Source organism: Apodemus sylvaticus, chromosome 6 (assembly GCF_947179515.1).
Source record: "Apodemus sylvaticus chromosome 6, mApoSyl1.1, whole genome shotgun sequence".
In the NCBI taxonomy this organism is placed as follows: Eukaryota; Metazoa; Chordata; class Mammalia; order Rodentia; family Muridae; genus Apodemus; species Apodemus sylvaticus.
Genome location: NC_067477.1, coordinates 36,100,167 through 36,120,104, shown reverse-complemented (window position 1 = coordinate 36,120,104; position 19,938 = coordinate 36,100,167). Strand labels below are relative to the sequence as shown.

General features: G+C 43.8%; 1 protein-coding gene across 8 annotated transcripts in view; it reads left to right on the top strand.

Moving 5' to 3' along the window:
- The first annotated feature begins 1,887 nt into the window (after positions 1–1,887).
- Gpatch2l (G-patch domain containing 2 like) overlaps positions 1,888–19,938 on the top strand; it is a 49,376-nt gene continuing 31,325 nt past the window's right edge. For all 8 annotated transcript variants that reach the window (XR_007978326.1, XR_007978325.1, XM_052185362.1 and 5 more), the window contains exons 1-3: positions 1,888–1,977; positions 4,032–4,703; positions 17,196–17,260. Coding sequence is in view for 6 of the 8 variants with exons in the window: in XM_052185362.1 (XP_052041322.1) it covers positions 4,042–4,703; positions 17,196–17,260 (727 nt within the window). In the remaining 2 variants the exon portion in view is untranslated. The remainder of the gene's footprint in view (positions 1,978–4,031; positions 4,704–17,195; positions 17,261–19,938) is intronic.

The following is a 19,938-nucleotide window of genomic DNA, read 5'->3' as shown; positions in this document are numbered from 1 at the left end:
TTGCTTGGTTTGAGTGGCTATTCCTGAATCTGACACAAACCATGCTGAGGAGGAAAGGGTTTATTTGGTTTACACTTTCATAGAATTGTTCATCATTGACAGAAGTCAGGATAAGAACTCAAATAGAACAGGAACCTGGAGGCAGGAGCTGATGCAGAGGCCATGGAGTGATGTTGCTTACTGGCTTGCTCCTCATGGCTTATTCAGCCTGCTTTCTTACAGAATCCAGAACCACCCCTCAGAGATGGTCCCATTTATAGAGGGCTTGGCCCTCCTCTATCAATCACTAGTTAAGAAATGTCCTACAAACGTGCCTGCAGCCCAATCTAATGGACTAATTTTCTTAATTGAGGTTCCCACTCTCAGATGACTTTAGCTTGTGTCAAGTTGACATAAAACTATACACAACACTCGGGTAATTTGTCAGCTTTCACTACATTACTAACTGAAGTCTATACTTTATCCAGATTTACATTTTATCTGAGTCTCCTTTCCTATTCCAGTATCCACCATACAGCATAGCATGTTTTACTTTAGGCTCCCCTAAGTTTTGACAGTTTTATGTAGCATTTCTTATCTTTAATGCTTGTAATGGCTATTCCTGGTTGTCAACTTGACTAGATCTGGAATGAACTACAATCGAGAATTGGAGAGCTCACCCGTGATCCAGATCTTGAGGCTGGAAGACACAAGTTTCTGATGTGGATCTTGGGAAAAGTTTAGGTCCAGGCAAGGTAGCACATGCCTTTAATCCTAGGAGACTAAGGCAAGGAGATCTCTGAGTTCAAGGTCAGTCTGGGAAAGAACAAGTCCCATATCCAGGCATGGTGGTACACAGCTTTAACGTGGGCCACACTTTCTGCTGGAAACCTGCATAAGGACATTGGAAGAAGAAGATTTGCTCTTCTTAACAGCTTATATTTACTTGCTAGTACATTTGTTGGAAACTCCTTTAATGGAAGACCAGCTGAAACAACCAGCCTTGTGGGGACCGAGCAACTACTAGATTCTTAGACTTCCAATTCACAGCTGACCATTGTTTGGGGAGTTGGACTGTAGACTGTAAGCTATCACAATAAATTCTCTCAATACAGAAAGACATTCCATGCATCATTCTGTGACTCTAGAGAACCCTGCCTAATACAATGCCCTCAACAGTTCTGAGGAATACAGGTGAGGTGTTTTGTAGGCTAGTTCTTAACCATAAGAGGTGTAATTTCTTTGTTTTGTTTGCTTTTTCCAGACAGGGTTTCTCTGTGTAGTCCTGGAACAAACTCTGTAGACCAGGCTGGCCAGCTTCTCCAGTATAAGGTGACTCCTTTTGATATAGCATTATTCAGCAGGAAAATGTTTAAGAGGAAACCACTTATGCTCCAAAAGAGCCTATATCTTCTATGGGAAATGTATCACTTCTCCACTTACTGAATATGAGATATCAATAACCACTCAAAATTAATATTTCTTTTACGCTTTGAATTATAATGTAGTATGACTTGCTTTTTGCTCAAGCCACGTACACTTTTAATGCCATGAGTAACTTAATGTGAAGGCCTACTTTTTTTTTTTTAATTTTTGGTTTTCGAAACAGGGTTTCTCTGTGTAGTTCTGGCTGTTCTGGAACTCACTCTGTAGACCAGGCTTGCCTCAAACTCAGAAATTAAACGTCAGCACCCTAAGGGTCTCGTCTCACTCAGACCTAAGGATTTTCCCACCCCATACTAGCCCATCCTGTCCTTCCTTGCCTGCAGGCACCACTTCCTGGTTTCCCCGGTGGCCCCGCCCACCGTGGAGCGGAAGTGGGCACAGAGAAGGGCGGAAGTGCAGGGCGGACGCCCGTCCTTTCTTGTACCCCGCCCCTCCCTCACCATTTCAGCCCCACCTCTTAGGCCCAGACCGGAAATGAGGTCAGAAAGGGAAACCCGGGCTGGGAGCTACGGCCCCGAAGGCGGCGCCGGGTGCAAGCGACTGCGGCAGCCGGTGAGGGGAAGGGTGGCGGCGAGGCTGGGCCAGTGCCGGGCGGGATCAGGGTTCCGGGTTGTGTAGGGCGACCTAGGGCACCGTGGGGCTGCGGCGAGTGAACGAGGGTGGCGGGGCCTGGCTGCCCTAGACGCGTCTTCCCAGCCTGGGCTCTGAGGGTCGGGCCGCCTCCGTGGCGACAGTCCCCCTCCATTCTGACTGTCTCTTGGGTGGGCGACAGCGAGAGCTCAGGCTTGGTGTCCCGGGCTAGGGTCTCCCTAGCCCTCGAGGACGGGCTGGACATGGTGGAGAGTCCTCCAAAACACGGCTTTTTTTCCCATCTCTATGGTGGTGCTGTGATACCTCTCTCCCCACCATCACAGAGGGAATGCGAGTTTTGAGACAGTTTCTGCCCTAAACAGCTGACCCCCAGTCTCGGGTGAATCCAAATGAGAAGTTGACTCCTGTCTCCCCACCTCCCGTCACTCTGACCCGGACACTGGCTCGCTGCTTTGCGGCCCACCAGCGTCCTGTGACTCAGACCAGGGTCTCCAGGGTGTGCTCCTGAGGGTGAGACTGGAGGTGTAGGCGTACCAGGGTTCTCTGTCTGTCCCCTTTGAGACTCAGAAGAATTCTCACAGCTTTTGATGACACGTTGTGTAGTACACTTGCCCCACGTTAAAGTTTGTGCAGTTCTGCCTGAGTTTCAAAGCTGTTATTCTTTATTAGAGAGTTAGAAATGCTATTCCTACTTGTTTATCAGCTTTGGGCTTAGGGACAGTTGTCTTCCAAATGGCAGCCTTCGCATTTTAAACTACTACCGATTGCTAAAGGAAATGTTCTTTATGTGTGAGGATTTTGACACTTTGAGGAAGTTTAAGTGGTGGTTTTGGAGCTAGGTGGCCCCATTGCTCTCACAAGTGCCAGAAGACGTTTCCTGGTTTTAAATTTGATGACATAGGAACCCTGTGATAATTCATTTTTTAGAAAGCCCCTTGCAAAATTTAGGTTGCATGAAGGGAAATATGGGCTGAGTTCAACTTTAAACTCCAATTATGTGCAAGATGTATTTTGGGCTTAACAAGAAAGTGCTATTTTAGCAAATTTAGGTGTTGTATACAGATGGTATTAGACATTTCTTTTGAAAAGTGAAAATTGGAAAATTGCTTCTACTATGCATGCCTTGAAAGGGTTGCTTCTGTTAGCCAGATATCTTAGAGATTTTACACTGTACCTCCATTTTAGTTTCATTTATGTCCAGCTTTTGTGTGATTGGCACTAAAGCACATAATTCTGGTGACCAGGATGAGGAGTCTAAAAGTCCTATGTTATATTACTACTACTACTACTACTACTACTAGAATTACTATTACTACCACCACCACCAGGATGAGGAGTCTAAAAGTCCTATGCTATATTACTACTGCTGCTGCTGCCGCCACCACCACCACCAATACCACCAATCAGTACCATACTCTACTGTAGTCTGTTTCTAGTAACTTTCAGGTGGCAGTTGGTGCCGTGGTAGTACCAGATGTGGGCTTTCTTTTTTCCCATCCTGAGTTCCCAGGATGGGAACTCCAGGCTCACCCCAGGCTCTGTGATGACGAAAAGTGTGAAGTCTTCCTCTTAGGTGCCACGCAACTCTTTCTCTCCTCTCTACTACAGCCTTTTCAGCAGGTGTCCCAGGCCACAGTGTGGCCCTCCATCATGGTTGGATTGTGTCTGGTGCTCCCATGGCTTTCCCGTAGTGGAGAAGTTGCTCTTCTTCTGCAGCGAGCCACTTTCTCATGATTAGGAAACCAAGGGATGCATTTAATTGGAGAAAGGAGGAAGTTCAACTTGTTTATTCTTGCTAATGTCCCAGTTGTCATCTGGTGAGCCACTGACTATGATTTCCAGTTTTTAACAAGGGCCGGACACCTGTTTTCCTGGTGCGTGATGATAGAAACAGTAGTGGATAAAAGAAGTGTGTTTTCTCTAGCCAAGCAGGGATCCGCAATGTCGTTATGTGCTTTATAAGATTACTGGAAAGAGCAGTTCTTTTCGAGCCCTCCTTCTCTTTTATTTGGCAGATGTGGCCTCATGGATGAGCTGGCGCATGACTTGGCCTCAGCCTTGGAGCAGACTTCTGAGCAGAGCAAGCTTGGTGAGCTGTGGGAGGAGATGGCCCTGAGCCCCAGACAGCAGCGGCGGCAGCTTCGCAAACGCCGAGGCCGCAAGCGCCGCTCCGACTTTACCCAGCTGGCAGAGCATGCCCGCTGCTTCAGCGAGGCCTCGGAGTCGAGTCTGGATGAGGCCACCAAGGACTGTCGAGAAGTGGCTCCGCTCACCAACTTCAGTGACTCTGATGACACAGTGGTGGCCAAACGGCACCCAGCGCTCAGTGCCATCATTAGGGGTAAGCAGCATTCTTGGCACGAGTCTGACTCCTTTACAGAAAATGCACCGTGTCGGCCCCTCAGGCGCCGGCGGAAGGTGAAGAGGGTGACATCGGAGGTGGCTGCCAGCCTTCAGCAGAAGCTGAAAGTGTCAGATTGGAGCTACGAGAGAGGCTGCAGGTTCAAATCTGCCAAGAAGCAGCGTTTGTCCCGCTGGAAGGAGAATACTCCCTGGACCTCAGCTGGCCACGGGCTGTGTGAATCAGCAGAAAACCGGACTTTCCTCAGCAAAACTGGACGGAAAGAAAGGATGGAGTGTGAAGCAGAAGAGCAGAAACACGGCTCTGATGAGAACATGTCCGAATGGTGAGCTCTCCCTTCCTAAAGCGAGGCTTTCCGAGGCTAATGTGCCCGTGTGCAAGCCCGCAGCCTCTGGATGAGGTCCACTCTACTGCTAGAATTGCCTTGCTGCCCTCTCTTAGTTAGTAGTTGATTTCTGCTTTGCAAATTTTCAGTTTCAGATTTTCATGAATCTCTGTTTTGCTATATCAAGAAGGCTGTGTGTGACAAATAATTTAACCCTAAAATTAATTTCAAACATGTACTTCAAATGCATAACCAAGAATTTGTTTTTAAAAATGATCTGCTGTTCTTTATACCATTCAGGTCATACAGAGATACTGTTTCAGTGCCAAGAGCTGGCACTGAAAGTTGTGACAGAGACACCATGCAGGTGCCAGGTCTAGGCAATTTGTAAATGAACGCAGGCTATGTTTACTCTTTAAGAATCCTGGCTTTATATAGTTTGGGACTATAATTCTGTTCTCTGCTAGTTTATACTTTGACTGTATTGAGTGCATTTCCTTTCTGCGTGTGTGTATGTGTTTGTGTGCGCAGGTGTGTGTGGAGGTCCAAGGTGGATGGTGTGTGTCTATCACTTGTCACCCTCCTTTGGGTCAAAGTCTGTCACTGAACCCAGAGCTCACCAATTGGCTTGTGTAGGTGGCCAGCAAGCTCTGGGAATCTACCTGTCTCAGCTCGCTCAGTAACATTACAGAAGTGCACTGCTGGATTTCATGTCGGGGGAGGGGGGAAGGGTTCCAAACTCAGTCCTGCTTGCTCAGTAAGCACCTTACCCACTGAGCCAGTGCCTCAGCGTCTTGAGTTTCTCTCTGTCTCTCTCTTACACACACACACACACACACACACACACACACACACACACACACACGTGTGATCAGATCATCAGGCTTGTCAACAGGTGCCTTTAGCTATTCATTCAAGCCACCAGTCCTTGAGTGTCTATGGCAGACATTTAAGTTGTATGCATATAGAGTGGGGATTGAAAGTGACAGGGAGTCCCTTTAACCTGGATCACATGGGATCAAGTACTCTGATGGTTGCATGTTTAAAATGTCAGTGTAATTTTGGTGACTCACTTCTCTTTGTGTCAGATCTCCTGAAAGCATGGATCCTTGGTAGCTTGGTACTTGAATGTTACCTCTCAGTGATGATGAGCTTTCGTGACTGGGCAGTGCCTTGCAGCACACTGTAGGATGCTTGGCAGGTCTGCTGTGTTGCTACCTCTCTTCCTTGCAGCCACAGCCAGAGCTGACCTTCAGCTGGGCTGAGGACTGTGGGTTTGTTAAGGACTCTGGTAGGCACTGAACTGCATGCCTGCTGGGTATTCGTATTTAATTCTTCTGTAAGGTAGAACCTCATTATTTGTATTTTTAGAAGAGGAAACTAGGTTTAGAGTTTGGTTAATTTGGGAGGGTCACCTAGTGTCTAAACTGAGAGACAAACCTGATTTCCAAGCATGTATTTTACCAAGTTTTGCTGCTTGTTATGTTTCACAGCTATAGAGCAAGTAACCTTCCTTAGGACTTTATTCTTTTAAGGTTTGCACCCCAAAGACATAGCTTAGGTAAGCTGAGGTGAGGCTGTTGTAGGTCTATATGCTTTCTCTTTTTCTGAATATTTTTAATTTAACTTTAAAAATTTTAACATTTAAAACATTTAAACTAACTGTATATTTTGCCAGCATGCTCAGCTATGTTACAATTTGACTCTTATAATTTTCTTCTAAGCTTGATTCTTTCTAAGGCCTATTTATCCAATTTATATGTAGTTTTTAGATTATTTAGGCACTCTTCTTCCATAATCATACTGTTTTTAATCAAACAAGAATTGCTTAACTAACTTGAAACTAAGCCTTCTGTTGAAAGACATTCAAGTTGACTTCAAGATTAAGCATATATATCTTAAATTCTTATAATTGAGAATGGAGAATTAAAATAGCCCCTTGTGATGTTAGTTGTATCTTTTTCTCCCCAGAGTTTCTTGCTAAACTGACGTTATTGTGTGTGTGGTCCAGCTGTGCTGTCCCTTCCCACCCAGGCTGTCACAGGCTCTGAGTTCTGGTCCCCCAAGAGCCTGGAGACACTGTAGTCGAGAGTAGTTCTTGTGAAATTCTTGTTTTCACATTGAGGGACCTGGTTCTCCCCTGTGGGCTCCCTTCCTGGCCAGGACTTCAGAACCTTGCAGTGATTGGGATGACAAAGCCCTCATCACTGTGAAGAAACAATGGGTGAAGTGCTCGTGTGACATTGGTCTGTCCTATGTGAGCCATGGCTGGGAAGGATGTTCTAAAAGGATACCCTCATGCAGAGGCTGGATAAATGGCTCAGCAGTTAAGAGCACTTGTTTTCAAAAAGACATGAGATCAGTTCTCAGTACCTACATTGGGTGGCTTACACCTATGATTCATTCAATACTCTCTTCTGGGGACACACACACATACATGCACATGCACATATGCCCTACCTTAGAAAGCCTTGTGCTTTCAGTGTCCACTGTTAAGATTATTGAAACAGTGGACCCTAAAGAATTAAAATTCCCCAGGAGTCCTATGCTGGGGCAGCGAGAAACTGAAATGCTAGTACCTAGCAGAGGGGACGCTGGCTTGCCTACCCGGAAGAGATTTCACACTTCTGCACAGCTTATCTCACAGTTAATGGGAACATTTCCAGGGTTATTTCATCCGAGATGGTAACAGTAACAGTGTTACAGGAAGGCAGTGGAAACCCTATGAGGTTTTTCTCTTCTCAATTTTGGCCAAACTGTAAATAATTTTTGCTTTTGTTTCCTAATTTCTTTTAAAATACTGGGAAACTAGGAAAAATTCTCTGAACCCTCTACTTGGATTCCAAGACATAGTAGCACATCCTTGTAGTCCGGCAGTTGGGGACTAGAGACCAGAAGATCAGTTCAAGATGAGTGATGAGTTTGAGACCAGCCTGGGCTATATGAGACCCTGTTTTTAAAAAGTAGGATCTTATTTTCAAGGGAATGTTAAGTCACTCTTCGACTTTGTCTCCACTTATCTGTCGTTACAAGGAGAAATGCTTTTGTATTTCCCCCCCTAATTTGTTCTGTGGAAAGATGGTGCTTCTTACTCTTTTTCATCAGTATGTCCAGACTTTCCTCAACAGTGAAGGGGAATAAAATCTTATAATGTTCAAGCAGCTCTTCATTATTACTGTATCATTATTTGGAATAGGGTCTTTAACTCAGGATGGCCTTCAACTTGCAATCCTCCTGCCTCAGCTTTCTAAATGCTGGCATTAGCAGACATGCGGCCTGGCTTTCGTTTTGCTTTGGTGTTGGGGATTGAACTCAGAGCTTCACACTCTGACCCTGAGCCCCGCCCCCGCCCTGCCTCCAGGGAGTAAGCATGTTGTATAAACAGGGCTAACATTAAACTGCAAATAGAAAATAGTTATGATTTGTATATTACAAATATAAAAATATTTGGTGAGTTGGTTATGTCAAAATGTCCCTACCTCCTGTTTTAAAAGAAGTACTTTCAAGAGTCCCCCAGTGGTCATTCTTTAATGGCAGTGCCGCGGTTCAGTTACATAGAGATCAGAATGTTGGATTTTACTTCCATAAGTCATGTGGAGGTCTCTCACCAGCAGCCTTGTAAGGTTACTAGTCTTGATTTATCTTGTAAAAGTACTGACGTAAGAAGTCGATCTTTAATCTTAGCCTAGTCTATGGATAGCATTTTAAGAAACCATATGTTAAATGTTTTGGATTTGGGAATGCATATCTTAATTTGGCTTTATTTCTAGTTTACTTAAATTCACTTATTACTAACAACTGAAAATTGCCAACAGCTTTAAGCCTTGCCACTATTTCTGTTTTTCTTTCTCTGTCCTTCGTTCAGTTGTGTTCTAGTGAAAACAGTGAGGATTTAGAAATGGGTACAACATAGTAGCTTTATTTATGCTGCATAAAGACCACGTTATTACTGTAATGTTCTTCTGTGTATATATGGGAGTGAATGCTCTGAGATTTAACAAGTCCTGTGAAGTTAGTTCCTGTCGCTCTTCATTTAGATTCTCTGAGAGTCACTTCTCATCAGGTGATGCACTTGGCCCGACTGCTCTGTTCTTCAGTGAATCATTGTTTGTTCCTCTTGAATACAGTTTAATTCTTTTATGAGCAAATTGGTCGGGTGGTGGCCCAAAGTCACATTAGGAGCTTTCCTCAGGTGATGTATTAGAGGCTGGTCTCACAGGAAAGAAAATATTCCCTTGTCCTGGAAGGCAAGTGACAGATGGAATACTAGACCTGTCCCCTCCTTCCCCAGCCCAGGCTGACCTTCTGCAGCCCCTCGGTGCCTCTTGTTTTCTTATTTTTATAGAAAATCAATATCCCTTCTGACACAAACAATAGCTCAGAAGCAAGAATAAATGGGAGAAAGCTGAGCTCTCTGTCCATCACCTCTCACTTTAACGGCCCCAAACTCTTTAATTATGAGTGCGCTTTGCTCCAGGTGTTTGTGACAATGAAATTGCCAAATGAGGACCATTTTAACCAAAGATTGGGTGATCAATAACACTCTATAGCAGTAGCTTGTTGGATCAATAGCCTTCATTATTTCATGGTTAAGGTAAGTAGTCTCCTTTGCAAGTGGAGGTCATTAATCAGGGGTTACTGGGGCAGTGGAAGGAATATCTGTAGTGTTGGAATGTTCTGCTTGTCTGTAAACAGAGGTGTCGACCAAGAGCACACTTACCTTTTCTGCAGTTGGCAGCAGTCCCTGAAAGGTATTAGAAGGCCAGCAGAGACTGCTTAGATAGGCTCAGCCTGGTTCTGCTGGTGGATCCTTAGAAAGAGCTGGAAAACACCTCTGGAGGCACATACGAGATGCCTGTATTTGAAGTCTGTCCCTTAGGCTCTCCCTCCTGGAAAGGACTTTGCTAGGAAGTACAGAGCTAAATGGTAAATGCATAGCATTGTAAAGGACACAAACTGGAACACTTCTAAGGACCCGGACACAGGAGGTTGTGCTTCTTAGTCCACCCGATACTGTGAATTCATATCTTAAAAGGCATCTAAGAAATGGTTTCCACTAACTACTAGAATACTTTTAAAAAAAATTAAACATTTGGGCTAACAAGATGCCTCTGTGGGTGAAGCTCTGGTTATCAGTCAAGCCTGGGGGATGATGTAATTCAGTCTCTAGGACCCAAGAGGTGGAAGGAGAAACCAGTCCCCTACAAACTCTCCTCACTACACACATGCAGTCAGTCAATCAAACAGTGTAACCAGCCACTTGCACATTCACATCCTCAGGACTTGAGAGCTGCCCTGTCAGTGAGGATTCCTCTGCTTTAGGCTGCTGTGCAATATGTCAGTCTGCCCAAAGGGGCAAGGCCCAGAGTGCCTTCTCCCCAGGCAGTCCTGGCCTCAGAACTGCAAACATGACTTCAACTTTCCAGGTGGCATGTTGCTTCTTCCTTCACTTTCAACCTATAACTGAATTTTCCGTTTGGAGTATACTTGGATGGGGAAATCTGGTTCTCTCCGTGTGTTTTGTATTGGATATAGGAGGCAGCCCCAGGGGATTGAGTCCTGGGAAGTTGAGCCTCCCAGCAGACAGTTCAGTATCGCATGGCCAGAAAAGAAAAAGAAAATCACTTTGTAGTGCATTCTAGTGTTTCATATACCTCAGTTTGTTAGGGTGGGTGAGGTGGGTCACACAGTGAGAGGAGGGAGATGACCCAGTGCGGGTCGTGTAGACCTGTGTGAGGTGAAACCCCCAGTAGCCCTGGGGTTCTTCAAAGCTTCCTCACCTCTTGCCCATTGGTCAGGTGTGGGTCTGGCAAAGGGGAATGGGTCTGAGGCCGAGTAAGTATCTGTGGACAGAGAAGACCCAGTGGTCTTTGGAGAACCTGAAATAATCCTAAGACCTGACAAAGAGAATTGCATGAAATAAAAAAGCTGCTACACAGCAGAGGAAATAATTACCAGAATAAAGAGAGCTTCTAGGATGGGAGGAAATCTGCCAGCTAGTCGTCTGACTAATATCCAGGGTCTTCAAAGAACTCAGAATTTAAACACCAAAATAAATAATCCTTCAGGAAATGGGCTTAGTATGTTCTCAAAAGAAGTACAAAATCCCAATAAAAAAGTGAAAAAATGTTTATTATCCTTAGCTGTGAGGCAGAGCAAATCAAAACTACATTGGCATTCATTCAGTTTTACCCCAGTCAGCATGGCTGTCAGCAAGCAGTCAGACAATAGCAAATGCTGGCAAGAATGGGGTTGGGGGGCACTTACACAGTGTTGGCGTGTAAATCAGTGCAACTGCAGTGAAAATCATGATGGAGACTCCTAAGACAACTCATGATTCAGCTTTGCCATTCCTGGTTAGATACCTGACAGAATTCCTGCCAACACAGATGGAGGAGATACGTGCATGCCTGTGTTTGTTGTGGTAAAGAAAGTACTGTAGACACAAATGCTGCAATATTATGTAGCTATTAGGAAAACTGAAATCATATCGTTTTCAGGAAAATGGCTGGTACTGGAGACATGCTAAATGAAGTTTCCAGGCTCAGCAAGACAAATATCACATGTGTTCTCTCTTATATAGAACCTAAACATTAAAAAAAAATAATGTTCTGGAGAGATGGCTCAGTGGTTAAGAACACCAACTGCCCTTCCAGAGGTTCTGAGTTCAATTCCCAGCAACCACACGGTGGCTCACAACCATCTGTAATGGGATCTGATGCCCTCTTCTGGTGTGTCTGAAGAGAGCAATGGTGTACTCATACATTAAGTAAATACATCTTGAAAAAAAAAATCACAAATCAGTGTGGCAGCCATTTAGGAAGAGGCAGGGGCCAGCATGGGAGGAGAAGGGCACAGGAGGGGGTGGGTAGGAGCCAGGTGTGTGATGTCTAAGTGTGCTCACCATAAGGAAATGTGATATGACTGAAAACACACTAGAACATGAAGTCAGAGGAACTGGGTTAAATTCTGCTCAGTTTCATTTATTACAAATAAATATTACAAATAATTTGGGACATGTTCACTAAAAAAACAGGCTTTGGACACATTCTGTAGAGTAAGGGAAGGGGGAACATTCTTCTCAGTTCAGAGGAGGAGCAGATCAGGAAACAAAAACAACATTCTGATCTAGGACACAAAATTGGAAAGCAGCTATTCAGACAAAATTCACAGGAAAACTATAAGGAAATTTAAAGTGTAATTATAATTACAAAACCAAGGCTAGTTGAGTTGATCATACCGAAAACTTCAAAGTCTTCCTGGAACGCAGATGGAAGAGATGTTGGTGAGAGGACACCAGGTGTGGGGCACAGGGGATTAGAGGCACAGTCTGTGAGCACTCCCGCAAAGGATGCACCGGTGCTGGAAAGAAGGTGTTAGGAGATACAGCTATCAGGAAGAACGTCCTCAACCAAGTAAACAAATAACATAAATAAATAAATAAACACATAAATAAATAAACACACTTAAAGTTTTAAAGGGGAACTAATGAAAGCAGTCCCTCTCCATACATGTTCTGGCATATTTTTATGTTCTGCATTGGCAGTCTGCGGGAGCAGGTGTGAAGGCAGATTCTCAAAGAAAAGTACCATGGCCTTCATCCTCCGTGATAAATGAGAGGGACTCGAAGAGAAAAGCACTGTCTCTCATTCTGAATTTTACACACAAAAAAGAGACATTTTATGTGAAAAGGCAGCAGAAAGTCTCAGAAATAGGGGCTAGAGAGATGATTCAGTGGTTAAGAGCTCTTCCAGAAACCTAAACTTGATTCCCAGCACCTACGTGGTGCTTCACAACCATCTGTAACTCCAGTTTCAAGGGCATCTGACACTTGCCACTGGACTCTTCAGGCACTGGTCACACACACAGAGTACACAGACTACATATAAGCAAAACACCTATACACATAAACAAGATTTTTAAAAAGTCTCGGAAATGTAGGTCTCTGAAAAATGAACCCTTACCCACCTAAAGGTGAATTGCTGCTAATGCTCCACATAGGCAGATGCACATTAAAGGGTGGACAGGCTTCTCGGAGCTCAGGGCCAGCCTAGATGAGCTGGCATACTACCCAGCTCTCCAGTCCCTGTCTGTGTGTGGCCTGGAGAGGCTGCTGACTGCATACTCTCACCACCATTGTAGCTCACAGAACTAGTCTGGAGTTGGAAACAGAGCTGTCTCTGAGTGACCTGAGTTCTGTTGTGGGATCAGGTTCACTATGCCATGCAGCTGCAGAGGCCCCCACCTCTGCCTGGAAGCATGGTAGAAAACAGATGGGAAGAGCAGGGGTGTCTCTGCGCAACATATAGGGGTGACAGGGTGACTTCTCTCCTAGATTCCAAAATATTTTTAAAGTTTTTGTTAAATACATTTTTACTTATTTTGAATAATTAACCTAAAAAACTTTAGTTTTTGTAATAAGTCATGAATTTCTGTTTGGTTTTAAATATATGAAAGTTACGTGTAAGAGATAAGTTCTTTTTAAACTTTTTGGTTAATAAATGAACAACAAACCTTTGTGCTAACAACAGTTCAGTGTGTGTCTTGTATGCCTATGTGCACTCAGATGTGCACCCCTAGGCCAAAGATGGACATTGGGTGTCTTCCTGTCTGTTTGTTCACCTTAGTCCTTTGATCTCCCACCAACACTGGAACTTTGTGATTTTTCAGTAGACTGTCTGGATAGTAAGTCCCTGAGGTACTTCTGCCTCTCTTTACCATATATGCCTTCCAAGGACTGTGGCAGTATTCATGCACTCAATAATGAGGCCTGGGCTTCTATCTCCAGAACAGCAGGGAGAAGATTGAGGCATTCCGGAATAACCCTGAGAGGGATGCAGAAGTGTCTCCAGTTGAGAATGACTGCCGATGCTCCTCTGCTGAGATTGGGTTTTCACTTCATTGGCTCAGCTTTATATAATAACATGGGTTTCAAATAGAGACAACGAAATAAAACCAAACAATTGATTTTTCCTATAGAATAAATATACCACAGATTTAAAACTGAGACCTTGTGTTTATTTGAAAGGATAACCTTTAATTCTCCCAAAAGTACATACAATTCCTTTTCAGAATTTGGAAAGAGCAGCATTCAGAGACAAAAGCAGGCCAGTCACTGCTGAGGGTTACAGTGCTGGGCTGGCAGTGATGGAGATGGTGGCAGTAGGCGAGCGAGCGGTATCAGGCAGTTTATTGGGCTCATTCCTGTGATACACGCTTATGTGGATGTGAATCCTGTGCCCAATCATCTGCTCCACTGAGAGAGCCTCTAATTACAAGGAGGCTTGGATGGATGGGTGCGGGATAAAGCAGAGTGCCGCTTGCCGAGTGGAAGTGATAAGTGGGTGCCAGCCACCTTCTAATTCTAATAGAATGTGGGTGGGAGGATCAATCTTTAGAGGAGCTGGCTAAGGTAGCTTTCTGTACACTTCTGTCATTTCATTTGGATGTGCTTCAGTAGCTTTTCCAATAATACTCCAGTAATTAGATAATGTAGTTGGTAGTCCAAAATCCTGGCTCTAATTTTGTGTCTCATTTAAAATGGTGATCATGCTGCTCAATGAAATATAGAAACTTGATTTTTAGTAGAAAGCATTGTAGAGGAGTATGGGGTCAGTGAGATGGCTCTGTAGGTAAAGGAGCTTGCTGCCACGCCTGATGATCAGAGTTCAGTCTCTAGGATGCACATGGTAGACGGCAAGAACTCACCCCTAGAAGTTGTCTTCTGACTACCACACAAGCGTACATACACAGATACACAAGTAAGTAAGGGAATCAGAGAACTCACCTCCAGGTTTGTCTCAGACCACTTCTAAATTTCTTTTTATCCTCCTATGAATCTTTTAGAGAGTTTTTAGCTGTTAAAGGGGATGCTTTTTCTAGTGTTAGATCTGCATTATCCCTTATCAATTGAGGAGTATTGTCTTTGGGAAATTCATATCTTTCTCCTATTAGCTGGACTAAGAGTATTTATCATATGCATTGCTTAAATTGCTGTCCTTGTTGGTTTTGATGGGATTCCAGCAGTGTCTAGTAAACCCAGAACAAATTCTTCCTCAGTGAAACTCGGGCATAATGTGAAGAGGGTCTCTTCCCTTCACCTTTCTGTTGCAAACGTCTTTATTCTCTCATTTTAGGATTGGATGGGGGGGTGCATTATGTGCTAGTTATTTGTAAAGATAATGTAGTCCTCTCTATTGTCTCAAAGCTAGTCTAGGAAGAAGTTGTATGCACACCATTGGTAGGCTTGGATCTCATAAGCCAGTAAGCATGGGATGGATAGGACAGCTCATGAGCCAAGGCCGGGGGCATGGAGGCCACTCAAGCCACCGTCTCTTTAAGAGATTGGCATTGCATTATCCGTCTTCCCACGGAGCTTCACAGGACAATTGGGATAGATGCTAGAGAGAAGGGGTCAGTGTCTCTGAACAGAAAGGACAAACAGCTTTTCTCCTTGTCTAGTCAGAAGGCTTCTGACAAAATTATAAACACATTTTCAAGGCTTGGGGATGGGAAAGAATATGCAGAAGCCTGACATTTCTTGGCTTGTGGCATACAAAGGTGCTAAACGAAAATAGCTTTTATTGAAAGATATCAGCCTCAGCCGGGTGTGAAGGCGCACACTTTTAACCGAGCACTAGGGAGGCAGAGTTTGAGGCCAACCTGGTCTACATAGTGACTTCCAGGATAGACAGGGCTATGTAAAAAGACCCTGTCTCAAAAAAACAAAACAAAAGCTATCAACCAGGCACATTTATACAAGCAAAACACTCATGCACATAAAATAAAATCAATATAGCTGTTTACAAGGCATAATCTTTGAGCAAGAAACGAGTGAGGAGGCTGTAGGGCCGGGCACATTCGCCAGCTCACAAAAGGACGCACTTGCCTTTCTAGCAAGGACACCTTCCTGCAGGTTGCTTCTTAGTTCTCACGTGCAGGCTTGCTGTGACGCTCCCACTTTTTTCTTTCTTAGCAAATTGTACTAACACTTTTTTACATGTACTTAGAGTTTCACAATACAAATTACATTAAGGGAATACACAGGGCTAGAAAGTGCCACAGATAATACACTTATTTCCACAGTGGTAGAATGAGATACTTGTATGGAGTAATTATCCTATAGACATTTTTTTTAATTAAAAAAATATATATACCTCCCTTGGTCAGAGTCTTTGAGTCCTGAAGATAATTTCATGACATCATTTTTACAAACTCCATATAGGAAACTCTTAGGTAAGTTCAGTCCAAGCTCTTTCAAGGCTCTTCTCTTGAAATGCTGTTGACACAGTATGAGAAAATGCTGTATCATCTTTTTTGATCAGTAGATCCTCTTTGACCCTGCCCTTTTAATTTACAATATAAGGAAGAAGTAGATTCCATGTAAAAATAATCATAGAGGCATTGAATGTTGTAGTGTTGCTGTGACTTGAAATTAATGGAAGGAGATTTGACAGACTTTATGATGAACGCCTCCCTTAGATTTTAACATTAAAACAATGGGAATGTAGTCATCTCAGAGAGGAGCTTTCCCTGCAGTGAGCAAGCCAGCTAGTATCTGAGGCCTCTGGGCTGTGCGCTCTGCTGCAGCTGCAGCCCTTTGTGGGTGAGTGCAGGTGCCCTGGGTGGCCTGTGGCCGAGTGCACGTGGCTGCCTCCAAGAACACTTATGTACATTGAAATTTGAATTCCATGTGGTTTCCTCATATCAGAAAATACTCATTTTTGAGGGCTTTTTTCCCCAACCACTTAAAACTGTAGAAACCATTTGCCAGCATCTGCACTCAGCTGTACAGGTTAGCAGTGTGGCAGAGAACAGACAGCCTGAGTCCTCCTGCGTCAGGCCAGAGCAGGGAGAAAGACGGAGGACGGCCTAGTGCTTGTGTTGCGGCTCCCTATGGCTTTTAGAACAGTGGCTTTAAGTATTTTGAAACTAGTTTCTTTCTTTGTTTTTTGTTTGTTTTGTTTTTGTTTTGTTTTTTTCGAGACAGGGTTTCTCTGTGTAGCCCTGGCTGTTTTAGAACTCACTCTGTAGACCAGGCTGGCCTCGAACTCAGAAATCTGCCTGCCTCTGCCTCCCAGAGTGCTGGGATTACAGGCGTGCGCCACCACCGCCGGCTGGAACTAGTTTCATATGTAAGAGTTTTAGCATTCTCCTCTCACCTTTTGAGGGGAGGAGAAATAAACTTTACTTGTGTCTTCTGTGTGAAATTTATGTATAAAATTGGCTAATGGGCTAAAGTGAAGTTACAGAGACAGTTGGAATATTTTCATTTGAAGATAGATTTTGGCTGGGCAGTGGTGTACATGCCTTTAATCCTAACACTTGGGAGGCAGAGGCAAGTGTATTTCTGAGTTCAAGGACAACCAGGGCTACACAGAGAAACCCTGTCTCAAAACACCAAAAACCAAAAACCAAACCAAACCAAACCAAAAGAAAAAAAAGAAAAAGTTTGGACCAGAGTTGCTGAGTTCCCTTGTCTTTCTTTTCCAGTGAAACTAGCAGTGTGTGCAGCAGCAGCGACACGGGGCTCTTCACCAATGATGAGGGACGGCAAGGTAATCTTACAGGGTTAAAGGGTTAATTTGTTAAAGACTCTTATTGTCTTAATTTTAAATTATATCTACACCTGTGTGTCTTGAGTATGGGTAAGTACAAGCCGCAGTGTGAACTCCCTGACATGGGTGCTGGGAACCAAACTCTGGTTCTCTGAAGAAAGATCACACTCTTAACTGCTTAGCTATTTCTCCAGTTTCCTAGCAAAGTACTCTTGATTCCAGTTTTGGGATTTTGTCTTAATGATTGACTCCGTTGACTGTGGAGGGACTTATTTAATGTATATGAATTTTCACCTGGGAAGTTGTGAAAATTTTAGATTTCCCGAGCTGCTAGAAATCAAATACATTTGGAGTTAGTTCCTAGAACCTGTCATTTTTACAAGCCCCTAAAGCCCCTTACATAGTAGATTGTCACTTGAAAATCATTGGTCTGTAGGATCAGAGCGGCAAGACTGAGCTTGGGAAAGTTTCTTTTAGTTATAACCAATAATATTCTGATATGTGATTCTTTTTTAGTTTTTTTTTAAAGACTTATTTTATTTATATGAGTACACTGTAGCTGTCAAACACACTGGGAGAGGGCATCAGATCCCATTACATCCGATTGTGAACCACCATGTGGTTGCTAGGAATTGAACTCAGGACCTCTAAGAGAACAATCAGTGCCTCTGAGCCATCTCTCCAGTCCAATATGTCATTTATTTGGGGGGGCATATTTGTATTTTTACTGACAGACAACTTTGATGTTTTTTAAGTTTAAATGCCTGAAAATTATTACAGTCATGTGAATAAATCCTGTAGTGTTCTGGGTGAATATTTAATTAAATGTCTTTAAAAGTCACCTTGTATCCCACTTAAATATGCATTTTATTTCCCTGAAGAAACCCTGACTGATAGTCTTTACCTGAGTGTGTGCATGTGTGTACAAGTTTATGTTTGTGCCTGCACGTATACACTGTAGTTCCTTGTACCTGTTATATCATGATTTTTGTTTGTTTTTAGATGTTTTTAAATTTTATGTATATGAGTATTGTGTCTGCATATATGCAATATGTACCATGTGTATGCTTGGTACCTTGTAGATTATAAGGTGTTGGGTCCCAGGAACTGGTCATGGGTCACCATGTGGGTGCTGGGAACTGACCTCGGGTCCTCCGCAAGAGCAACAAGAGCTCCTAACCGCTAAACCATCTCTCTAACCTCTGCTTTTTACAAAATTGCTCATTGTGTTATGTATTTTTTGGTGCTTTCCTTTGAAGGATTTCACAGCTTGGAGTTACTGTTTTTTTATATTTTCTTATTTTATTTTTTGTGTATGTGTGTGTTTGTGCCTGAGTGTATATATGTGCACCATAAGGGTGCACAGACCTGAAGGTTAGAAAAGGCATCAGATCCCTTGGAACTAGGGTTATAGGACAGTTGTGAGATGCCATGTAGTTGCTGGGAACTGAACCCAGGTGCTATGCAAGAGCAGTAAGTGCTCCTAACACTGAATTGAAATTATTTATAACCATGGCGCCTTAGACATTGCCTGGAATGTAAGAGCCCCTGTTAAATTGACAAACTCAGGTAAGTGTAAGCCAGGGTACAGTGAACACTGAGTTAGACTACTCCATGGGTAGGAAAACTACGGATTGGGGTCACACTGCCAAGGCTATCTCTAGGATGGAGAGACAGAAACAGAATGGCAGGAGAGCTCGAGGATTTTGTTTGGTAGTCTCACAAAGTCTCTTCGAGCTCAGCAAGGCATTACCCTCCCCCTTTGTTTTTGTTTTTGTTTTTGTTTTGAGAGAGGGTTTTTCTGTGTAGTTCTGGCTGTCCTGGCACTCACAGAGATGTTCCTGCCTCTGCCTCCTGAGTGCTGGGATTAAAGGAGTGTGCCACCTCATCCAGCTACAAGCCCTTTTAAAAATGTTTATTATCATGAGTGAATTATAAGAACCAACATTCTGGATTAATTCATTGTCAGGAAACCTAACCTAATGGATTTACCCGTTGCAGTGCATGTCCTGAGAAATGCTTCTGGATAAGAATGGAGTGGACATGTTAAATTGCATGAACTAGCCTAGCCATGTCTACCAGTCCCTGCCCTGATCTGCCTGTGTCACTGGCTGGTTGTAGAATAGTGTTCTCAGATTGTGCTCCCCACACGCACTCAGCTTCATGAGGGAACTTGCTAGTATTTGATTCAAATCAGAACCAGAAACTTTGGTAGCTAGGGCCCAGCAGTCTGCCCTTCACCTGGCATGTATGTGTCTTCCTTCCTGTCTGTCGACATCCCCTCACCTCCCCCACATCCTGGTTTTTACAAGCCCTTCTGATGCTTCTGATGCTTCTGATGCTTGCTGAAGCTTGGGAGTCCCTATTTCTGAGATAGCTGTTTGCTGCATGTGTTTATAGTGAGACACCGTTATATACCAAAGAGCAACCCCTTTGGTGTTTGGTGGCATGACTATTTGCAGGACGCAGGTTTCACTGCCCCTCTTGGAAAGTTGCACATTAGTTGTAAGAGTCGTTATTATTTGGGTGTCAGTGGGGAGGTGGGATCTGCTATATGTGAGGACGAAGGCGGTGTGTACTCTAGATGCTGCTGTGAGAGTCTGCTGTCTTCCTGGAGTCTGGAAAGGGGACGGTAACAGAAAGAGACACTGCCTCTTTCTTACAGGTCTTGTTGTTGG